The following is a 24,314-nucleotide window of genomic DNA, read 5'->3' as shown; positions in this document are numbered from 1 at the left end:
GCTCCCTGACAACAAAAAATCTTTCTAGTTTTGACTTAGAATTCATCAAACCGAAAAAAAAAACACTTTCTGTCAATGCAGTGATGCCAAAATTAGTGATTTTTATCACATTTATGCCAAAAATGAAATGCACCATATTCCAAAAGATGACCTTTATGCAAGATTTAAATGTCTAATTAAGCCTTTTTCCCAACTTTTTCAACGGGTGTGCCCTTATGTATGCACCCCCCACACAAACCAACCAGGTGACCGTCGACCTCGACGTGAACGCGCCTGGCCAGGGAATGTGTGTGAGTGTGCGCGCGCCCCCGCCGACTCGCATACGTCACGGTGCTCTTCTAGCGCGCTAGTTAAAAAGGAGGAAAGAGACCAAAGAGAAAACATGTGAGCACTCCTGGTGACTTTTTAGTACGGAAGAAGAAGAAGAAAAGGAAGAAGAAGAAGAAGAACTTTTATATCTTGCATGCTACCTTTTTCGTGGCTCCATGCATCCACACAGCGAGGGATTACATCTGAGAGGAACGCCGAGGCTCTTCTTTTTGGGGCTGCACTTTTTATGTTCATCTGGATAAAATTGTGATATTGTTTTTTTATGCAGTTTTTATTTTTTGCGGGAAGGAGCATGATATTTATTTTTAATACATTTATTTCTAGATTCCAACTCGCGGCACCTGCTTTTACGTGCTGCATGTTTTTACTTTTCTTCCGGGCTCACGTGTGCAAGGTTTAAATGCAATAAACACACATATATTGCCTTTATATAACATATTACATTACAGACAAGGAAATCGGTGGGGGATATCTTGTGGAATAATTTTATTTTTTTTTTAATAAAAAAAAAACAAGACAATGAAGCATTTGCAATTCGTGCTAGTGCTGGCCATCGCTGTCAACGTATGGGAATGCGGAGATGCGAAATTCGGCGAGAGGGGAGCCGAGCTGAGCGCCAGGAGGCGACGGTGTTACGACGGCAGCCTGCCTAAGCGCCTCAAGAAGCGGGAGAGGAAAGTCCTGCTGGACGGCACCGGCAGCGGGGACGTTTGCCACAGGTTGTACCCGCGGGTGTCCTGCTGCCCCACCAGGAGAGCCGCGTACCAGATCGCTCACCGCAGGGATGCCCGGGTAAGAAGGTTAATAAAGTCCATTCACGGGCTTTTCAATTGGCTTTCTTTTTAAGCAACCTTTGTAATGCTGTCTTATTGTTAGAAGCGGCTGGTGGTGGTTTATAGCGGTGCTGGTGGGTGGTTTGCCTGCGGGCTGCTTGCTAAGCTCCACGCAACAAAAACATAAACAAGCTGTGCCGTAAAGCGACCTTATTGTTGTTAGTTATTGTTTGTTTACGTCACTTTCTCGCCCTTTGCGTTACCCGCCTTGTACTTTATGCTAACCGAACTTATTCAATTGTACTAGTTTTTCGAAATATATAATTAATAAACCATATGCAGCGCGTTCGAGTTGTTACCATGGCCACTCTACATCGACGTTTTCCAACTGGGGAGCCGGTGTTGGCTGAAAAATCCCGGTTGGAACCGTAAACATTACCGGGCTGTAGAATATTATGTAAGTGTGCTAACTTCTAACTAAGTGACATGTTAGCTTACTGTATATGTGTGTAAGGAACATTCCTGAAGTTGTCTGAATATTCTGTAAGGAACAGTTATGTGAAGCTTCCGGAATATTCCGTTCCTGGTTCTGGTTTAGTGCCATCTGTTATCTTGCTGTAAGTGTTGAAGGAACAGCAATGTGAAGTGATCCGGATTTTTTCTCTCCTAAGGTTTCTGTCTTGTTGGCATCTGTTACATTACTGCATGTGTTTGTGGAATAGTCCCAGAATACTTAGTATATGTGACGGACCAGGAACATTTTAGAATATTCCACTATGTTCTAGTTCGGCTGCATTGTATCTGTAATCTTACTTTAGGACCGGTTGTAGTTAAGTGACATGTTCAACAGTTGTCGTTGATGTAGTTCATCTGATCTGTTAGCTTACTGATGTGTTTAAGGAACAGTCATGTGAAGTTCCATAAAGCATCACCTGCATTATACAGTATATCTTAAAGCATGTCATGTGATTTCAGACTATTCCAACATCATATCAGGTTCCATGATGTTACATAGCAGTCTAGAATCTTCAGCAAAGCCTTCACAAAGTAACATTTTATCGGTTATGTGTTAAAGAAACAGTCATGTGTAAGCTTCCGGAATATTCCATTCCTGGTTCTGTTTTAGTGCCATCTGTTATCTTCTGTTATCTATCATCTGTAAGTGTTGAAGGAACAGCAATGTGAAGTGATCCAGATTTTTTTTCCTAAGGTTTCTGTCTTGTTGGCATCTGTTACATTACTGTATATGTTTGTGGAATAGTCCCAGAATATTTTGTTCCTGTCCGTCACAGATACTGTCATCATTTCAGAATATTCCATCATGTTGTAGTTCGGCTGCATTGTATCTGTAATCTTACTTTTGGACCGTTTGTAGTTAAGTGACATGTTCAACAGTTGTCGTTGATCTAGTTCATCTGATCTGTTAGCTTACTGATGTGTTTAAGGAACAGTCGTGTGAAGTTCCAGCAAAGCAACACCTGCTTTATACAGTATATGTTACACATTTCGCAAAGTAACATTTTATCGGCTATGTGTTAAAGGAACAGTCACGTGAAGCTTCCGGAATATTCCATTCCTGGTTCTGTTTTAGTGCCATCTGTTATCTTCTGTTATCTATCATCTGTAAGTGTTGAAGGAACAGCAATGTGAAGTGATCCAGATTTTTTTCCCGAAGGTTTCTGTCTTGTTGGCATCTGTTATATTACTGCATGTGTTTGTGGAATAGTCCCAGAATACTTAGCATTTGTGACGGACCAGGAACAGTCATCATTCCAGAATCTTCCATCATGTTGTAGTTCGGCTGCATTGTATCTGTAATCTTACTTTAGGACCGTTTGTCGTTAAGATTAAGATTAAGATATGCCTTTATTCGTCCATCAGTGGGGAAATTTGTTAAGTGACATGTTTAACAGTTGTCGTTGATCTAGTTCATCTGATCTGTTAGCCTACTGATGTGTTTAAGGAACAGTCGTGTGAAGTTCCTGCAAAGCAACACCTGCCTTATACAGTATATCTTAATGCATGTCATGTAATTTCAGACTATTCCAACATCGTATCAGATTCCGTTATATTACATAGCAGTCTTCGGCAAAGCAACATTTTATCATGTGAATCTTGTAGAACATTACGTAAAAGCAACACATGTTGCAATGACTTCACTGTGCGCTATATTTCCATTTAAACCCTTCCTGCAATCATTCAGTGACTGGGTGGTAGTAACCCAAAAGACCAAAAAAAAAAAAGCCCTGTTGCATCATTTCATTTCCTCGAGTCATGCAAATAAGGGGGGGCGGGGGGGGGGGGGGGGGGGGGGACTTGAGGAGCCTGAATAGGACCAAGTCGACTTCTCCTCCCAGCTACACTGCCCACACACGGAGCCCATTCTGATTATGGCCAAAGAATAACAACGCCATTGTGTTTGTTGGTTTGGCTAATGGGAGAAGCTGGAGAACATCACCCCCCCTTTTCCTCCTTGCCGTCATCAGCCCTGTCCAAGTGTTAATGCCTTTGGGAGGGGTTCTTCACTTTACCCCCCCCCCCCCCCTTTGCCAACTAACATACACCTATTCCCTGAGGACAAGTGTTTTGTTGGGGCTTAGTGTTGCCTACATGGCTGCTTTTCCCTCCCACTGCTTCTTTAAGAGGTTTGCAGAGCATCACAGATTCGCTGCAACTGAATGACAAGTGTTCTTTTCCACACACACACACACACAAAAAAGTCTCTCCTTGCATTGGATGCAAACGTGCATGAGTTAACCGTCAATGACTTTTATACTGTAGCTTTTACGCTTCTCTCTCAGCTGAGAAGCAAAAAGGAGCATAAACAAAGCAAGGCTTGTTCTGCTTTTTTTTGGATGATGGCAAAATTGGAGGGCGTCCCGGCAACATATGGACGCAGCGCACGGCCGAGAGGACACAAATGTTACTCCAAGTGGAGCCGGTGCCAGCTCGTGGCACTCGGAATCACTAGGCAATTTAGAGCAGGAGGGCAGGCATGCCCACATCGCTGCACGGTATTACGAAGGAACACGTGCAACCCGGAACTGCCTTTTTTTTGTGACAATACCTCCCAATTTACCACCATTTATATCATCTTGTCAATTCTATACAGGGGAACCTTAAAGGCCCGACATTGGTCCGATTTGTTTGGCGTCCTAAACATGTTCCCTTAAGAAATAATAACTCTAAAGGCTGCGTCTTTAAGGAGGATTGATCCAAATGTGATGTAAAGTTAAGTATAGCAGCAAGTTAGTCAGTGGCTAGCGGCTAACAGCTAACATTGACTCCACTTCCGAGACGTCAGCCTTTACATTTTTGCTAAGCGCACTCATTTCTTGGCTACTGGTGGTCAATTCCTGTCTTATGAGTCTTAGTATTGCAAAGAAAAAAACAAAAATCATCTCTCTGATTTGGGCTCAACTGAGCTCTTGCGAGGTACTTTCAGACCTCGTGAGATTTGCCGTAGTCTTAAAGGGATAGTCTGGGTTAATTTTGGACATCCCTATCAGCGGTGTAGTCCATCAACGGTGACTTACACACCATTTGGTTCTGTGAGCCCAGTGCTGGGATTACTTAAGTAAAACGTTTGGCTTCTCAAAACAATATGCGATCAAAAGAGTAATTTATGACAAAAAAAATTGGTGATGAGAAACATAGTTCTGGTTCGTTGCTGGGATTACTTAAGTAAAATGTTTGGCTTCACAAAACAATATGCGATCAAAAGAGTAATTTATGACAAAAAAATCCGACCTCACAAATCGTTCAGCTGTCTGTTGCGTATGATTTGGGCTCAACTGAGCTCTTGCGAGGTACTTTGACACCTCGTGAGATTTGCCATAGTCTTAAAGGGATAGTTTGGATTCATTTTGGACATCCCCATCAGCGATGTAGTCCATCAACGGTGACTTACACACCATTTGGTTCCGTGAGCCCAGTTCTGGTTCGTTTCTGGGATTACTTAAGTAAAGCGTTTGGCTTCTCAAAATAATATGCGATCAAAAGAGTAATTTATGACAAAAAAATCGTTCAGCTGTCCGTTGCGTATGTGATGAAGAAGGCTGCGATCCTTGCGGTGGATGCATCTTCATCACATACACAACAATGGACAGCTAATATCGCGCATCAATATCGATGTTAGCGAAAGCAAAGCTAAACAATATGTTTTTTGGTGAAGAGGCATTTTTCGTCATGCAAATGTATTACTCTTTTGAACGCATATTGTTTCGAGAAGCCGAACTGTTAAATTAAGTAATCCCAGCAACTAACCGGAATTACTTGGAGGGGTAAAAATCCGAATTATCTCTTTAAGTGAGTAAACCACCTTTTCTAGCAATTTAAATTGAAGTTTTCTCTCGGGTTTTTGTGTATGTAAACACATTCAGTTAGCCTCCTAACCTGACGTTCTGGTCCTTTTCTGGGTCAACACAGCACTGTTGGGCTTCCAAATAGTCTTTTCCTCAGTAGCAGTTTGTTCCGTAATCAGGGAGCAAGTGTAAGGTCTCCTTATGTTGGCCTTGGGTCCTCCGAGCTAATTGACTTGGACAGACTGCTAATTTGTTGATACCAGAGAGGGAATGATGTGCCTGTCTATCTGTAAATTTGTGTTTACACACGGACCTCACACGGAGCAAAGTACTGCCAGCCTGCTTGCTTGCTTGCTTGCCTGCTTGACTACCCAAGCGACACCGCTCTTGACCTAAACCAGATTACATTGTGTTTTATTGCAGCTAATTTGTTATATAAATAATTCCCATCAATTTCTTTTGAATTAACTCCCTGTGTGCTTTTGCATAATGCATATTCATACATTTGTCAGATCTGGGAATTGTTAAAAAAAAACACATGGCATACGTCGGTACTCTCCAGACTGGCTAATTTACTGTCTTTTTTGGGGGGGGGGGAATGTGCTAAGATTTAACGCTACCAGTAACATTTATTGTTTATGGGAGAGATGATGTATGCAGCATTATATGAAATAGCTGACAATACACTGATGTGTCATATGTTTTAGTTTATATATTTGAACGTGCCATGTTGGAAAAAGACGTCAGTGACATAAGTGATGTCTGAACGTCTTGTACCTTGACTAGTCCACCCATTTTACCCGCCTACTTTGTCACTCAACTGCAGAGAATACCGGAACTCAATTGTTGTAGGGATGGACGTTTGACTCCTTAAAAATGATCCATTCATACCATTATTGTGATATATTTATATTATCTGACTCTAATCTTCAAACAGCTAAAATAATGCATAAGGCTAAAAATAAGCAATTAGCTAAAAAATGTCATCCAATACTTCTCTACAAGAGAGGAGAAATATGATCTCAGGGAAGAAGTACATTTGAAACACTTATATGCTAGGGCTACGTTAAAAAGCAATAGCATTTCAGTATGTGGAATCAAACTATGGAATGGATTGAGTAAGGACCTCAAACAATGCACAACGATGAGCCAATTCAAGAAACAATACAAGCAGTTGATGTTTGCTAAATACAAGGATGAAGAGTCTTGATATATATCACTATATTGTCACTTACTATGGTACCCATTATGTCATTGGATGCTCATATCACCTCATACTTCGGTACATGGCAAAAATACAATAAAAAAAAAAAATACAAAAATTTAATTTTTTTATTTTTGGTCATATCACCTCGTACTTCGGTACGTGAGAAAAATACAATAAAAAATACAAAAATTAAAATTTTTGTATTTTTCATTGTATTTTTGTCAAAATAAAAAATACAAAAATTAAAATTGAAATTTTTGTATTTTTCATTTTTTAATTGTATTTTTGTCACGTACCGAAGTACGAGGTGATATGACCATACAATGACATAATGGGTACCATAGTTTTAAATATTTTAATTTTAATTTTAATTTTAATTTTAATTTTAATTTTAATTTTAATTTTAATTTTAATTTTAGTTAAATAAAAATAAACAAACAACTAAATAAATAAATAAAAATGTTAATAAAAATACAAATAAAAAAATATATATATTTAAACTACATTAGGAAAGCAGGAAGTGAACAAATGAACAAACAGTTACTGATTGTAAAAGTACCAGATGGAGGGGTAGGATTTAATAAGCTTTGCTTCTTCCTACTCCTTTTGGACATGTGGAACTGTGAACTGATTATGGGATGCACTCAATTGTAATCTGATGCATGTTCAAATGAAATAAAACCATTACTATAAATGTTATGAACCATGATATCTCCCCATACCTGACATGATACAAGTCCACTGTCCACCTTATCCCAAAACCTTTTTGGTGTGTGTGGTCTCCAGATTTTCTCCACCAACAACACAGAATGTGGACGTCTGCTGGAGGAGATCAAGTGTGCCCGTTGCTCCCCCAACGCCCAGGTGTTGTTCCACTCCTCAGACACAGACAAGATGCCACACAGGGAGCCGGACCTGCCCCAGCTCTGCCAGGACTTCTGCCGCGAGTTCTACTACACCTGCAGGGGACACATACCAGGTAATTCCACACTGAAAAAAGGTCCCTGAATGTATCTCGCAAGGCAGAGATTGACTTGTTGGCTTCGTCAGATGTTCTGTGAATATTTATTTACGCAGCTCTTACCTCATCCGACCTCACCTTCATTTGTTGCTGACCACCCCTCATGTGTTTGCTAGCTTGTCCTTCCTTGCTTTGCTTTTGCTTGTCAATGCATCCGTAACGTTTTTCATTAGATTACACCCCTGCCGCCCTGGTGGTGTTTTGTTCCGTGTGTTTGGAGCTTATTTTAATTAGCATAACAAAACACGGACATGTTTTTTTCCAGCCTGGACTGTCGTAGCCACACACAGACTTTGTGTTACATGTGCGTGGAAAATATTCCGCTACGGTGCAGGTGGGTGTAAAAACAAACTATTACAACACCAACTAATAATAAAATAAAATAAAAATCTGCACCAGTCCAAGCAGTTGGGCTTGGAACTGGAGCAAAATGGATCAAATGACCTACTTCCTGGATCCCAGACTCAATTCCTGGAGTTGATTTCATACTCAGGACGTACGTACTCTCATGTGGTCCAGATAGGTGCCCCTGTAAATACGCTCACATTGTAACCGATGCTACAGAAGATTGTCTGATTAATTAATTTAATCGCGTTCGGAAGCAGTTGAGTCAAAAAGCAGTGCACTACTTGGCTGCAACCAGCATAGGCGCTGTCGATTCACTCACAACAAGTTTGCAGTGCGAGGAAGAAGATCCTGGTGATGAATTTGTTTGCCAAAAAAAGAATACTCTTAAAATATTTATGATATACATATACTTAGAGAAATAAACTTACAATTATCCGATAAGTATGCCGTTCATTTCCTCCAAAGGTAATCTACATTTTGTCTAATTTCTGTTGAAATTAATCATAATCAGTTAAACAAAACTTGGTTTAACCCTTTATTGCTTTTTTTATTGTCAATGTTTCTGAAGGTAAAAGCAATGTGATTTATTTTTAAAAAACTGTTTACATTGCATACAAAAACATTGTGCAGTTTTTCCTCTTATGAATTGACTTACAAAAAATAAAAACAGGCAAAGGCAAATTTACAGTTAAGAACATTAGCAATAGCAATAATAAATAAAAAAAATTTATAGGTTAAGAAAAGAATACTCTTAAAATATTTATGATATATACAAACATATACAAATATAGAAACAAACTTTTACAATTATTAAATATTAATATATAAAAAATATTATATATTATATATAAAAAATATTATATATTATATAATATTATATATATATATATAATATATATACTATATATAATATAATGTTATATATTGTTATAATATTATATATAATTATAATATATATTATTATATATTATATTGTAAAATATCAATATAAAAAAAATTCGGATTACTTTAAACGTGGGAAATTTTTGAGCCCTGGAAATGTGCAGCAAGGGCATCCAAAGTGCTGTTTTTGGCCAGCAGTTTGTAAAAATAATATTTAGTCATAATTATTTAAATAAATGCAATAAAATGTCCTGCACTGAATGGATTTTTTTCTATCTTTCATGCACAAAATGTATAAAAGTGGCCCCCCTTCATCCTTCAAACTTGGACACCCCCGATGTGTGGGCTCTGTTCTGGGATTAAATATAATAGTAAATCTAATAATTTAAGTAATCACTTATTGTAATTTGAAATGGTAAAAGATTGAAAAGATTGAAAAGACTCCTTTGAAAGCTTTAAAGGGATCCAAGATGGCCGCTACCTGTGCCCTCCCGAGTGCATACCAAATATGATCAAACACCCCTTCCACTGCAAACGCTCATCTCGCTAAAGTCCTCCTTCAATCTCTCAGGGCCACAAACTGATTAAAATCTGCAGAGGAGATTCGCAAACACCCTCGTGGCCAACTCGCCCACCCACATCTACGGTACCCTGCAACACGAGTCTAATATCAAACGTGCGGCGTTCTTGTCCGCGCCTAATGCTGCGCTGGCATCCTGGCTTGCTATGACGCTGCCGCACTACAGCGGAGATCATAGCGCGAAGACGTCTGGAGTCGCGTTACTTGCCCAGGAGCTGACACACATGTGGGCTCGGGGAGGAGTGCGCCCCCCCCCTTTGCCTCCCCTCCCCTGTGTTGTGCTCCTCCGCCACAGATCAGCATATGTGGTGACGAATGACACATTTATTTTTCTACAAAGCTTGTGTGTATGTAAAACTGCTGAAGTGCATCAAGATGTCAAGTGCTCGGGGTGGGCCACCCAGGTTGCCTTGGAAGATAACCAGATGGAAGCTTCAGTGCTGGGGAGCCATGAATATGGACACAGCTCTGTTGGCTGCATGCTCCATCCCTATTTTTAAGAGTAATAATAATAATACATTTTATTTGTATAGCGCTTTTCAAAATACTCAGAAGCTTTACAGAAAAATAAATAAATAAATAATAATAATAATAATAATAAATTTTATTTGTATAGTGCTTTTCAAAATACTCAAAGACGCTTTACGGAAAAATAAATAAATAAATAAATAAATAATAATAATAATTAAAATAATACAATTTTGTATAGCGCTTTTCAAAATACTCCAAGACGCTTTACAGACAAATAAATGAATAAATAATTCAATAAATAATAATAATAATACAAATTTGTATAGCGCTCTTCAAAATACTCAAAGACGCTTTACAGAAAAATAAATAAATGAATAAATAATGATACATTTTATTTGCATAGCGCTTTTTCAAAAAATACTTCAATATATATATATATATATATATATATATATATATATATATATATATATATATATATATATATAAAATAGTTCCTGAGGTTTATTATTATTATTATATTATAATAATTTATGTATATATAACATTATTATTATTATTATTATATTATATATTTTTATATAATTATAATATATAATAATAAATAATTAATTATTATGTATTATTAATATTATTATTATTTTATTGTATATATATTATTCATGTTATATAATATATATATATAAATTACTTATAAAAATAATTTTATTAAAAAAAACCTTAAACTATATTAGGAAAGCAGGAAGTGAACAAATGTAACAGTTACTGATTGTAAAAGTACCAGATGGAGGGGTAGGGTTTAATAAGCTTTGCTTCTTCCTACTCCTTTTGGACATGTGGAACTGTGAACTGATTATGGGATGCACTCAATTGTAATCTGATGCATGTTAAAATGAAATAAAACCATTACCATTACCAGTATTGCAGGATAGCTTTTTTTTCCCAATAAGAAGTCTTGTCACGTTTTAATCCTGCAAGATCTTGTGACACCCCAAGTTATTTCTATCTAAAGACCCTGCAAATCATCGAAAACGGAGGGGCGACCCACTCGGAATCATTCCTCTGAATCACTTGTCACAGGTGCGATGGATGACTGACTCGTCACTGTGCACTCATCAAACCTACTGGACCTTGATGAGGTCGACATTTATTAGCCCTCTCGCTTCACAGCCTGCAGGCCCCCCCACCTTCCCACCACTATTCCGCCCTTTTCCCCATATACCTTCTTTCCCTTGCACTCACCCCCCCCCCCCCGACCCAAAGTCCCACGCCAGCATGGTTAAGATAACTGCCGCCACCAGTGGGTGGGTGGTATAGCCCGAGCTGTGTTCCCTATGTGCCTTTTGATCTCCATGTTGTGTTTAGATGTTCAAGGGGGATATCCTATCACCTCCACTATTTGCTGCGGTCAGCCCTTGTGGTCGCCGGCTGTGTGGCATGAGAGGTAGATGAAAGGTGGTGGGGTGTTGGTGGTGGGGGGGGGGGGGGGGGACCCGTTTGTGTTTTTATCGACGGTGGATTTGCTCCCCTCTGTCTGTCCTCCGTGTTCCACTAAAGGAAACAATATTACCAAGATTGTTTTTAGGTCACAAAGGGGGTTTCATGAGGTGCCCTGCTCCCTTTGTTTCTCGCTGGGAATATTGTTTGGACAGCGCTGTTTTTTTTCAGTGCAACTGAATGCCACTCAAATTATATAGTGGCTTTTGGAATACTATTGAATACTAAGCATCTATGAGGCCTAGGGTATTGATCGGCCTCCATATGTGCGATTGCTTTTTTGAAATGTTCTATATTATTGAACAGCAGCAATAATAACAGAACCTTTATTACCTTAAACATCAGCTTTGCAGATGCCATGTTGTTCGCACTAAGCACACATAAAAAAAATATAGAGCTGCAGTCAAGCAACAAGCGTGAGTTTTTTTATAGAGTGCAAGTAACCCACCATGGGGCCAAAAAAACAAAAACAAACTACAAGAACTAGTTGTGAAGAACTAAATATGAAACACATATATGCTAGGACTACGTTAAAAAGCAATAGCATTTCAGTATGTGGAATCAAACTACATTATTTCCTATGGAGACCTGGGTTCAATCCCACCCTCGGCCATCTCTGTGTGGAGTTTGCATGTTCTCCCCGTGCATACGTGGGTTTTCTCCGGGTACTCCGGTTTCCTCCATCATTCCAAAAACATGCTAGGTTAATTGGCGTTAATTCCAAATTGTCCATAGGTATGAATGTGAGTGTGAATGCTTGTTTGTCTATATGTGCCCTGTGATTGGCTGGCCACCAGTCCGGGGTGTACCCAGACAGCTGGGATAGGCTCCAGCACTCCCGTGAGGATAAGCGGTAGAAAATGAATGAATGAATAAATATTGTGTTAGCAATACCACGAGTGGTTAGCACGCAGGCCACACAACTAGGAGGCCCGAGTTCAATCCCACCCTCGGCCATCTCTGTGTGGAGTTTGCATGTTCTCCCCGTGCATGCGTGGGTTTTCTCCGGGTACTCCGGTTTCCTCCAACATTCCAAAAACATGCTAGGTTAATTGGCGTTAATTCCAAATTGTCCATAGCTATGAATGTGAGTGTGAATGGTTGTTTGTCTATATGTGCCCGGTGATTGGCTGGCCACTAGGCCACTGGCCTAGTTTTTTGGAAGTTTCGGCGTTGGTCGAAACGTTTGGAACGGATTAACAATGAAAAGCGCGGTACCACTGTATGGCATTTATTTTGTGGTGTTGTGGTTATCGTTCTGGACTTTGGAGCGGACGCCTCGGGTTCGAATCTCCACTAGTAAGCATCATCGGTATTCGTTAGGAAGGTCATCCGAAATGTAAAGGCCTCAGTATGTGGATCAAAAAGATCCGCTGTAGCGACCCCATAATCAGGTGTTATTTGAAGAAAATTTGTATTTTTGTTTCATTTCATCTCAGCTATTGGTTGATCCCCAAAACAAGTCATTGGGTTTCCATCGATGTTCCATCGACAAGGCAACTCGGTTCTCTGTCTCTCAAAAAAAAAACACTGCAGCCAAGAATCGACCTCACATTGAGCCAATCTACTCCATGATATGTTTGTGTGTACGAAGAATATTAATATCCTAAACATACTCAGTCCTGTTTAGTGTATATACCCAAGGCCAAACATTTGAGTTCCTGAGGTTTTTTTTTTCCAATTTCCCAAAGACTCCCATGTCTCGTTGGCTCACCAGGAGACGGCATACATTTGTATCAAACTGACAGTTGGTATACGTTGTCAATAAATGTTTGTAGCAAAGTCAAGTATTTATTATTTGATACGCACAAACATTAGAACATATGCCAGATTCATGTCAGTGTAAATTATAATCCAGAATGCATCCCCACTCTCAGCCTGAAAAAAATCTTGTCCACATTTGGTTTGGCTTCACGTCTCTTTTCTCGTTCCTCTCTGTGGTTTGGTTTGACCCATCTCACACACCAACACACACATATCATTTTTTCCTTTCTGTGTATCTATTATTCATCACTTGTCTCTTATCCCGTGTATAGATATTGCACAGACAATTCCCAACTCATGCGCCATCAAACAAAATTCTGTTCTGTTTAATTTATCATTGCACATATCGACCCGCCTGTATGTTTTCTGTGTTTGCTAGAATTATTCCAAGCCGATGTGGACGAGTTCTGCCAATACTACGGGAGACGAGATGCCAGCCTATGTTTTCCAGATTTTCAACGAAAGCAACCGCAAGGCCAAGATTCCAACTACTTGGGAGATGAGAAAATCGAAGATATCAGCAGGTTTGTGGCCAGATGTTTATTCAGTGTGGAATATGCACATGCGTGGTATTATTTTTGGAAATAGCTTTCTTCTTCGGTCGGATTCATCACATTCAAGCTTGATTTGCATGTTTGCGTAGAAGCAACAGGTGGAGTCACATGCTCAGTGGCCCGTTATTACACTTTCAGAGACAGCGCTCCACGGTCTAATCCTCGAGTTTGTTCAGCGTGCTTTGCTAACACAATAGAGATGCGTCAGTCTGGTCACCTCAGCATCATTACAAGCTTTGACCTTTTTTTTTTTTTTTGACCAAAAAAGGACGGGCTCTCATGTCCGTTTCCCCCGAGGCTGAAAAATCGTCACATGTTTGTCTTATATCCAAGGACAATGTCCAGTGAATGGCAATGAGTAGCTGAAAACCGCACATATGGAGTCAATGCTTGTAATTGATTGTGACTAACCGGACTGCCTTGACCTTCGTCTGGAATGTTTGGCTATTTTCAGTATGAATCATTTAAAGCCGGGGTTCCCAAAGTGGGCTACGTACGTCCATTGCCGTAGGAATAATGACTACCAATTGGCACCTAACACTCAAAATTACAAGTGCGCCTGAACGCCTCAAAGTGCGAGGAGACCGTAGATGTTTCTTTCTCTGTGTTGCATCATATCAACAAATTAGTTTGAATGATTACCCTATTTTCCGGACTATAAGTCACACTTTTTTTTCCATAGGTTGGCTGTTCCTGCGACTTATACTCCAGAGCGACTTATTAATGAAAATATATCTCGTATTTCCAGACTAATGTCTGTTTTGGTCAAGTAGTTTGGAAAATAAATTACCCGCAAAAAATGCGACTTATGTATGTTTATTTTTTTTACCTAATTATGCATTTTTGGCCTTGTGCGACTGATACTCCAGAGCGACTTATAGTCCAGAAAATATGGTACTTTGTGCATTAAGTGCATTCATATTGAAGATTTCAACCATTCAAAACCCACGCATGCACAAGGAGAACATGCGAACTCCCTGGACTGGTGGCCAGCCAATCACAGGGCATATATATACAAACAACCATTCACACTCACATTCACACCTATGGACAATTTGGAGCCGCCAATTAGCCTAGCATGTTTTTGGAATGTGGGAGGAAACCGGAGTACCCGGCCGAGGGTGGGATCGAACCCGGGTCTCCTAGCTGTGAGGTCTGCGCGCTAACCACTCGACCGCCGTGCAGCCCTTTTATTATTATTATTATTATTATTACTTTAACATTATTACTTAACTTGTTTTATCGGCAAAGACCCACAACCCACTTTTGGGTCCAGACCCACCAGTTGGGAACCACTGGTTTAGATTATTAATGAATGACGTCAATACACAAAAAAGCACAGAATGCACTTTGTGAACTACTGGCCTTCCACTTACTACTACTCCCATTCCCCTATGCCAGGGGTGGGCAAATATTTTTACCCGTGGGGGGGGGGGCAGAACATATATTTAACATACACACACAATTTATGCTTATAATTTTCCTTTTTTGTCTAATTTTATCTGTAAAAGTGTTATACTATGAGCTGTATGTTCAGACGACATCTAACTATGTCATTTCATTTTACAGTTTTGTTGTTTTTTTTGTTTGTTTTTTTTTACTAAAAAAGACGTCCGACTTGCAAGTCATGTTTCCAGTTTGTATGTTAAAAGTTGAAATACTCAGAAAGCCACTGGCGGGCCGGATCCAAACGCTTGTTGGGCCGCATGTGGCCCCCGGGCCGTAGTTTTCCCACCCCTGCCCTAATCCCTATTACCAAACTGCATTGCTCGTCCCTGCGGTGTCCTCCTCTCTGACCTCTCTGTATCTCCGCCGTTGCCCAGGAAACACAAACACAACTGCTACTGTGCCCAGGAGGTGTTGAGTGGTCTGCGGCAGCCGGTGGCCGTCGTGCACTGCGGGGATGGATCCCAGCGTCTCTTTGTCCTGGAAAGGGAGGGATTTGTCCGGATACTCACCCATGAACTCCAGCTGCTCAAGGAGCCCTTCCTGGATATCCACAAGCTGGTGCAGAGCGGCCTGAAGGTAGGCGGGGAAGTCTGCAAAAAAACACCTGCTCTCACCAAGTGGACATATTTGTATTCCTACACAGATTTACTGTGAAAGTGTTTACACTTATGTAAACACCAGCGCCGCTCGTGTTGTTGACCGTGAGGAACATCTCTGTGCTGGGACAAATCCCTTAAAAGCCGTGCCTGCTCACTATTAGTCTTCAATTATATAATTGCGGCAAACAAGAGCTCATTCATCAAACGTGATCGCGGCCAATCATTATGCTATTTTCTGCTAATTAACTGTACATACAGCTCGCATTGTGCTCACTGCTAATTCTCACAAGATGGGTTAATGGCTTGCCTAATCTATCCCACATTGTTACAATACTGCACACGACGAATTTCATGTTACAGCGTCTCTGGTGAGCTTAGTTCCATTCATTCATTAATTTTCTACCGCTTGTCCTCACGAGGGTCGTGGGGCATGCTGGAGCCTATCCCAGCAACGATTCACACTCACATTGTCCACATACCTATGGACAATTTGGAGTCGCCAATTAACCTAGCATGTTTTTGGAATGTGGGAGAAAACCGGAGTACCCGGAGAAAACCCACGCATGCACGGGGAGAACATGCAAACTCCACACAGAGATGGCCAAGGGTGGAATCGAACTCGGGTTTCCTAGCTGTGAGGCCTGCGTGCTAACCACTCGAACGCTGTGCAGCCCTTGACATGACAGTTGAATTAAAATGAACACATTTAATTTCAATATGAAAAAAAATCGCCAAATTTGTAGTCGCCAATGATCGGAGTACCCGGAGAAAACCCACGCATGCACGGGGAGAACACGCAAACTCCTCACAGAGATAGCCGAGGGTGGAATTGAACTCGGGTCTCCTCGCTGTGAGGCCTGCGCGCTAACCACTCGTCTGCCGTGCAGCCTAAAATTATAACATTCATCCATCCATTTTCTACCGCTTATCCTCAAGAGGGTCGCGGGGGTGCTGGAGCCTATCCCAGCTGTCTTCGGGCGAGAGGCGGGGTACACCCTGGACTGGTGGCCAGCCAATCACAGGGCACATATAGACAAACAACCACTCACACTCACATTCATACTTCAAGATAGCAGGTTTGCTTTCATGGATGACTAAGGAAGTAAAAATGTTTACATTTTGAAAAACCCAATCATTGGAATACCAAAATGTTGTCGATTAATTGGATAATATTTGTTTCAGCATTCAAATTATATATATATATATATATATATATATATATATATTTTTTTTTTTTTTTTTTTTTTTGAAGAATTTTACAATATGAATGCGGAAATATGAGGAAAAAAGGTTGCAATTACAAGAAAATATTGCAATGTTACAAGAACAAAGTCAGAATAGGAGGAAAAAAAAGAAAGCTGAAAAAACATTTAGTCCACTGCTTATCCTCACATGTGTCGCGGGGGTGCTGGAGCCTATCCCAGCTGTCTTCAGGTGAGAGAGGCGGGGTACACCCTGGACTGGTGGCCAGCCAATCACAGGGCACATATAGACAAACAACCATTCACACTCACATTCATACCTATGGACAATTTGGAGTCGCTAATTAACCTAGCATGTTTTTGGAATGTGGGAGGAAACCGGAGTACCCGGAGAAAACCCACGCATGCACGGGGAGAACATGCAAACTCCACACAGAGATGGCTGTGGGTGGAATTGAACTCGGGTCACCTGTGCACTAACCACTCGTAGTGCACGCCTATATGTGTTGGACTACAAGGTGGTACCTCCAAATCCTAAATTTGTACAAATTAAGCCTAACGTGTGTTAAATATATGCCTTAAAAGTTAGAAAAAATCATGAAAGTTGTTATGATAGTCACAGTTTGACCCTGGAACGGATGTCGTAGGTTGGCTTGGGGGTTCAGATCAGGGGATGTCGTTTGTCGTCTATTGTCTATCATCTACTGTTGCCTGCTTGTGAAGCCCTTTGAGGCTCTTTTGTGATTAAGGGCTATATAAATAAACTTGACTTGACTTGCTAACTTTGTGCTCTGCTAGATTGACAGAGTTGTTTTTTTTGTTTGTTTTTTTTAATTTCAATTGTTTAGAATTCTTCAGATTGCATGAGGAGATGTCATTGCTGAGATATTTTCGAGGGGGCACGCTCCCAGACAGGAAGTTTGCCCCTCACGCATGCCACCATTCACAATTTGTTTACAAGGAGTCAAAGCAAGTGTGGCATTTGAATTTGTGACTGCCCCCGACGGGATGTTCGCCCCTCCCCTCCCCCTTTTTCTTCACCGGCTCTGCATAACGTGATTATGACGGTAGTTAGGATGTGGGGCTCAGTCCCGAGAGTCTTGTTCTGTGATGGGTGACCCCCCCCCCCCCCCCCAAACTCGAGCCACACAGGGTGGACACAACTCGGGGGCTAAGGTGTTTACCGGTAGCATCAACAGGATGGAGCTGCCTTCTATACAAAGCCCCCCACCCCCCCAAGAGACGAGCCAGATAACAGGTTTATCATCATGCTTTGATTGTAATGTCCTGTGTTTCCTCCTGTATCCCCCACTCCTTCCTTCGGGGCACCCACACCCCACACCCCCACCCCCCGCCTCCATGTGCCAATTAAGCGGCATCGAAACAATGCTGTGATGCTTTGGTGTGGGGGCTCCACGCTGCAGCACTGTGGGTGTTCTCCTGTAACGTGATCTCTGCACCCATCCAAGTCATGCTCACCGCAACCGTTTGATATTCTTCCTACTTCCAAAGCCATATTGGATAAGACTTGACTTTCAGCAGTTTTTCGGGGTGCATATGCAGTTTTTTTGTGGAGGGATCTTCTTCTTCTTTATGTAATGTTTTCTAATTGAAGGCAGAGTTGTGTAAATCATGACAAATTCCATGCTTGACCTTGCTTCTTTAAAAAAAAAAAACAAGGCCTGTGCAACATTAGAACAAACAGACATGTTGCGTGTCTTTTTCCAAATGAAGACATCTGTGAGCCACAAGAGAAAGCTGACAGACCACTGACATGTATCAGCACTTTGGATCAGTGGCAATGAAGTGATATATCACACTTTGAACAAATAAGTCACAGCATGTTATCCTCTTTATCTCTGGCTGCCATGACAGCTGCAGACAGAAACGCTGCAAAAAGAGCCAAAATACTTTCTTTGACTTTTATGGGCCAGATAAAAATATTAACTCTTGTGAAATGTTTCGTGGACGCCGGTCGAGGACTGGATTTACATCGACGTGGTTTAAGTGGTACGGAGATTTGATTCCATGTATTGTTTACTTCTATTGTTGTGGCACGTGTGCATGCTGTTTGGTAAATATTAATACAACGATATTGGATTTTTTGCAATTGTTCCGTGTTCATCGTGGTTCCAGACCTGACTGACCACAATAGGTGAATTTAATGTTAATAAACTGAACTGTACTGTAGAAATATACTGAGCTAACTGATTAACCTAGGATTTATTTATTTTAAAAAGGTTTCATAATCGACATATGCTGGAGCCTATCCCAGCTGTCTTCGGGCGAGAGGCGGGGTACACCTTGGACTGGTGGCCAGCCAATCACAGGGCACATATAGACAAACAACCATTCACACTCTCATTCATACCTATGGACAATTTGGAGTCGCCAATTAACCTAGCATGTTTTTGGAATGTGGGAGGAAACCGGAGTACCCAGAAAAAACCCACGCATGCACGGGGAGAACATGCAAACTCAACACAGAGATGGCCGAGTGTGGAATTGAACTTGGGTCTCCTAGCTGTGAGGCCTGTGCAGTAACCACTCGTTCGCCGTGCAGCCTAAAATTATAACTTATTATTATAACTTATTATATTAAAATTATACGCCCATATGTGTTGGACTACAAGACGATATTTACCTGACCCCCCCTGTCAGCGTTATAGTTGCCCTGTACAAATAAAATGTATTATTATTATTATTTTTCCATTCCCGCTTTGGACACCCCTGATGTAAACCCTCCAAACAACATGCATATGACCGTATTCCTTTCCTGGGCTAAAAGGTCAAAGGCACAATGAGATGCTTATGCTTCATTTTTTCCGCAACATTCTGCAGAGTTTTGCGAGTGTGCTGACGCCAACAAAGCTGGCGCCGCGGAGAACACGAGTGGAGGGAAGCGAGGAATGCGGCAGCAGCAGGTGTTTCCAGCAAATGAAAAGATAATACCTCGAAAGATTCATTCCGCCTGACTGGGAAGCATGTCGACAGATGCCGTATTTAGCGCTCCATAAAGGGACGGCAATTGTAATGAAGCAATCCGCGGGGTTATTAGCAAGGGAGCAAATAGTTCCGTCCATTGCAACACTGTTTATCTTCGGAATGGCGGTTACCTTTGGTTTATTTTAGTGATACGGGTCGCTTCACCTCCACATTCTGCATGTGCAGCCAGCATCTCGACGTGAGGCTTTTTCGGACAATAAAACATTCTGACTTTCTCCTGGCCTCTCGTCTGACACGTCCATCCTCTCCCAAGTACCTCCCCTTTCTGTTTGAATCCAGCCAGCCACTATCTATTCATTGTTTTGGGGGGGTTCTCAGAAGCTTTCACAACGCTTAATATTCCGATTGATTAGAACCCCTGCGCCGTACAGTGTGGGTCTCTTCTGGTGCATTCCTTTTGCGGCGAGTCATCCCTGTTTGATTCCACATGTGGCCCGTGTCACTGTCTGCTTCTGACAACATCCAAACAGAACTGAGAGTTGCAGTAAACCACTACATGATGTGTAATCTATGGTTTGGAACACAGGCTACACCGGTCCAATGCATGTGCTTTTTATTTTTATTTTTATTTTTATTTTTATTTTTATTTTTTATTTTTATTTTTATTTTTATTTTTATTTTTATTTTTATTTTTATTTTTATTTTTATTTTTATTTTTATTTTTATTTTTATTTTTATTTTTATTTTTATTTTTATTTTTATTTATTTTTGCAGGGAATATGAACCTTTTCAGGTTAAATACGCTGTGTTTTCGGCATGCAGAGTATCCAAACCCTAGAATATCAAAAAAATTTGTATCATCATAATCATAAAACCTTCTCCATGCAATTTTCTCCGGGTACTCCAGTTTCCTCCCACATTCCAAAAAAAACATGCTAGGTTAATTAGCGACTCCAAATTGTCCATAGAATTGTCCAGAGAACATGCAAACTCCCCACAGAGATGACCGAGGGTGGAATTGAACCCGGGTCTCCTAGCTGTGAGGTCTGCGCGCTAACCACACGACCGCCGTGCAGCTAAGAAAATAATAATTATAAATAATTTAAATAAGTGTACACAATTTTATTCATTCATTCATTTTCTACCGCTTTTCCTCACAAGGGTCGCGGGGGGTGCAGGAGCCTATCCCAGCTGTCTTCGGGCGAGAGGCGGGGTACACCCTGGACTGGTGGCCAGCCAATCACAGGGCACATATAGACAAACAACCATTCACACTCACATTCATACCTATGGACAATTTGGAGTCGCTAATTAACCTAGCATGTTTTTGGAATGTGGGAGAAAACCGCAGTACCCGGAGAAAACCCACGCATGCACGGCGAGAACATGCAAACTCGAGGGTGGGGTTGAACTCAGGTCTCCTAGCTGTGAGGTCTGCACCCTAACCACCAGACCTCCATGCACCCCGGTCGCTAGCCAATCATAGGGAATTTGGATTCGCCAATTAACCTAGCATGTTTTTGGAATTTAGGAGAAAACATGCAAACTCAATACACAGAGATGACCGAGGGTGGGATTGAACTCGGGTGTTTTATCTGTGAGGTCTGCACGCTAACCACCAGACCTCTGTGCACCCTGGTCGCCAGCCAATCATAGGGAATTTGGAGTCGCCAATTAACCTAGCATGTTTTTGGAATCTGGGAGAAAACATGCAAACTCAATACACAGAGATGGCCGAGGTTGGAATTGAATTCCGGTCTCTTAGCTGTGAGGCCTGCATGTTAAACACTCCAGCAGCCTGCTTTGCAGCCTGCAAAGCAATCAAAAATCTTGAAAAGGCTTACTGAGCTAAAGTCTCACAAGCAAAATGGCCGTTCAGCATTAAACTTTTAGTCAAATTTGTCCTGAAACGTTCAATTGTGTAGGATTTTTCACCTGCATGTGTATGACGGTCACTTAACTCTCTTTTTGTACGTCTTAGCTGAAAGAGGCAATAATAAAAGAAGCACAGAAAGCCATCAAGCACTTTTTTTTTCTAACCATTCTTCACACCTAAAGCCTGACATTCTGTTCATTCTTTTGTCAAGAAGAAATAGTGAGCGGAGCGCAACATAAAGAAGGGCCGAGATGTCTGGCTTCGCCTAGGGAACCAAATGCTATTGCTGATTATTACAGCTAACTATGACGGGAGGACCACCAGGGTAGCGACACGCCATGGTCGGCCTCCAGTGGGTGAGACAAAGGTTTACATATTACACAAGCAATTTCCATGTTTTCTAAACATGTTGCCAAGACGGGGTTTGAAGTTGGCAGCACTTTTCCTTATTTAGCTTTTTTACTCTAACCCCCAGTCCCCTCCCCAACAAGCACTGAATTTTGCAAGCATTTTGTGTAAACCAGGAAGTAAATGTGTAATCTCTGGTTTGTCACACAGGCTACACCGGTCCAATACATGTGCTTTTTTTCCCCTGAATTTTTATTTTTATTTTTATTTTTATTTTTATTTTTATTTTTATTTTTATTTTTATTTTTATTTTTATTTTTATTTTTATTTTTATTTTTATTTTTATTTTTATTTTTATTTTTATTTTTATTTTTATTTTTATTTTTATTTTTATTTTTATTTTTAGGTTAAATACACTGTTTTCCGGCATACAGTTTCCAAACCCTAGAATATAAAAAAAAATTGCATCATCATAATCATAAAACCTAATTTTAATGTAATATGTTGTAATTTTAGGCTACACGGTGGACGAGTGGTTAATGCACAGGTGACCTGAGTTCAATTCCACCCTCGGCCATCTCTGTGTGCGTGTTCGCTCCGTGTATGCGTGGGTTTTCTCCGGGTACTCCGGTTTCCTCCTACATTCCAAAAACATGCTAGGTTAATTAGCGACTCCAAATTGTCCATAGGTATGAATGTGAATGGTTGTTTGTCTATATGTGCCTTGTGATTGGCTGGCCACCAGTCCAGGGTGTACCCCGCCTATCGCCCGAAGACAGCTGGGATGGGCTCCAACACCCCCCGCGACCCTCTTGAGGATAAGCGGTAGAAAATGGATGGATGAATGTTATAATTTTAGGCTGCACGGCGGACGAGTGGTTAGCGCGAAGGCCTCACAGCTAGGAAACCTGAGTTCAATTCCACCCTCGGCCATTTCTGTGTGGAGTTTGCATGTTCTCCCCGTGCATGCGTGGGTTTTATATGTTCAGTGCCAATGATATTTGTGAATATTCATGAATCCGATTATATGTTCAGTGCCAATCCCAATGAACATATAATCGGATTCATGAATATTCACAAATATCATCACGAATAATCGGATATTCCTTTCCCCGATCCGATTGAGGTATCTTGTACCCGCTCAAATTTGTCCATTCACGCCCTTCGATTGGATGGCGAACAGTCCCAAGGTGTACCCCATCTCTCACCCAAAGACAACTGGGATAGGCTCCAGCATAACCCCCCCACATTGGGTTTTGAGTTGTTTTTTTTTTGAAGGTGGGAAGGTCGGGGCAATCACGGCAATCAACCCAACCAGCACTAAATTTTGCAAGCATTTTGTGTAAACCAGGAAGGCGCAAGGACGGGAGAGAAGGGGTTGGAGGGTGGGTTGGAGGGTGGGGCAAAAAGCACTTTTTGTGCTCTCTATGAACTGTGTGTGAGCTAATAAATTCTTTGAGTCACTCAGCGCGGCATTCACGGATATCCCCCAAAGATTACACACACAAATCACCGCACAATGGAGGCCACCTTGAGGGCCCGGGCGTCGCAGGGGACCCCGACCCTGAGGACAAGCGCACATAACCAAACTGCAGGGAGAGGAGGCGTAGGGGGAGGCGGGGGGGGGCTGTGCAACTCCACTCGGAGTCAAATGCTTTCTAATGGTTGGTAATGGTATATTCAAGGAGGTTGGTGAAGGTGTGAAGTGAAACAGGCCAGATTTGAAAAGGAAGAATGAGAGAATGCTCGGGGTGTCAAAGGCGATGTGATGGATAAATAAAAAGAGGGATTAGGGAGGGGGGGTGTTGCACATGCACATGCACATGCACGGCCTTGGCCGTGATGAAGATGGTTGACGGGATGCGGAGAGCTTGCGGAGGGGGATGATTCCCAACCCACACGACCGAGCAGAGGCTGAGGCGGGACATAATTAACTCCTGGATCTTTTGTGCTTCCCATCTGACTGCAGGGAGGAGATGAAAGGGGCCTGCTAAGCCTGGCATTCCATCCCAATTATAAGAAGAATGGCAAGCTCTACGTCTCCTACACCACCAACCAAGAGCGCTGGGCCATCGGGCCGCACGACCACATTCTCCGTGTGGTTGAGTACACCGTGTCGAGGTAAATGGGAGACGTGTGAGCGCTAGCTTACTGTTGATACCG

General features: G+C 41.4%; 1 protein-coding gene and 1 long non-coding RNA gene across 4 annotated transcripts in view; one reads left to right on the top strand and one right to left on the bottom strand.

Annotated features, from left to right (window-relative positions):
• The first annotated feature begins 344 nt into the window (after window positions 1-344).
• hhip (hedgehog interacting protein) overlaps window positions 345-24,314 on the top strand; it is a 48,516-nt gene continuing 24,546 nt past the window's right edge. For 2 of the 3 annotated variants that reach the window (XM_058065310.1, XM_058065321.1), the window contains exons 1-5: window positions 345-1,122; window positions 7,401-7,593; window positions 13,557-13,701; window positions 15,555-15,756; window positions 24,121-24,272. In XM_058065310.1, the coding sequence (XP_057921293.1) occupies window positions 850-1,122; window positions 7,401-7,593; window positions 13,557-13,701; window positions 15,555-15,756; window positions 24,121-24,272 (965 nt within the window). In that variant the 5' untranslated portion in view covers window positions 345-849. Of the gene's footprint in view, window positions 1,123-1,345; window positions 1,561-7,400; window positions 7,594-13,556; window positions 13,702-15,554; window positions 15,757-24,120; window positions 24,273-24,314 lie in introns of those variants that run through there. The other variant, XM_058065331.1, reaches the window with a different exon arrangement.
• The window catches only part of LOC131122958 (uncharacterized), a 61,054-nt gene continuing 51,539 nt past the window's right edge, over window positions 14,800-24,314 (bottom strand). The window contains exon 7 of the long non-coding RNA XR_009128677.1: window positions 14,800-15,770. This is a non-coding gene — a long non-coding RNA (uncharacterized LOC131122958). The remainder of the gene's footprint in view (window positions 15,771-24,314) is intronic.

This window comes from Doryrhamphus excisus, chromosome 1 (assembly GCF_030265055.1).
Source record: "Doryrhamphus excisus isolate RoL2022-K1 chromosome 1, RoL_Dexc_1.0, whole genome shotgun sequence".
Lineage (NCBI taxonomy): Eukaryota > Metazoa > Chordata > Actinopteri > Syngnathiformes > Syngnathidae > Doryrhamphus > Doryrhamphus excisus.
This window is presented reverse-complemented; position numbering and strand designations above follow the sequence as displayed.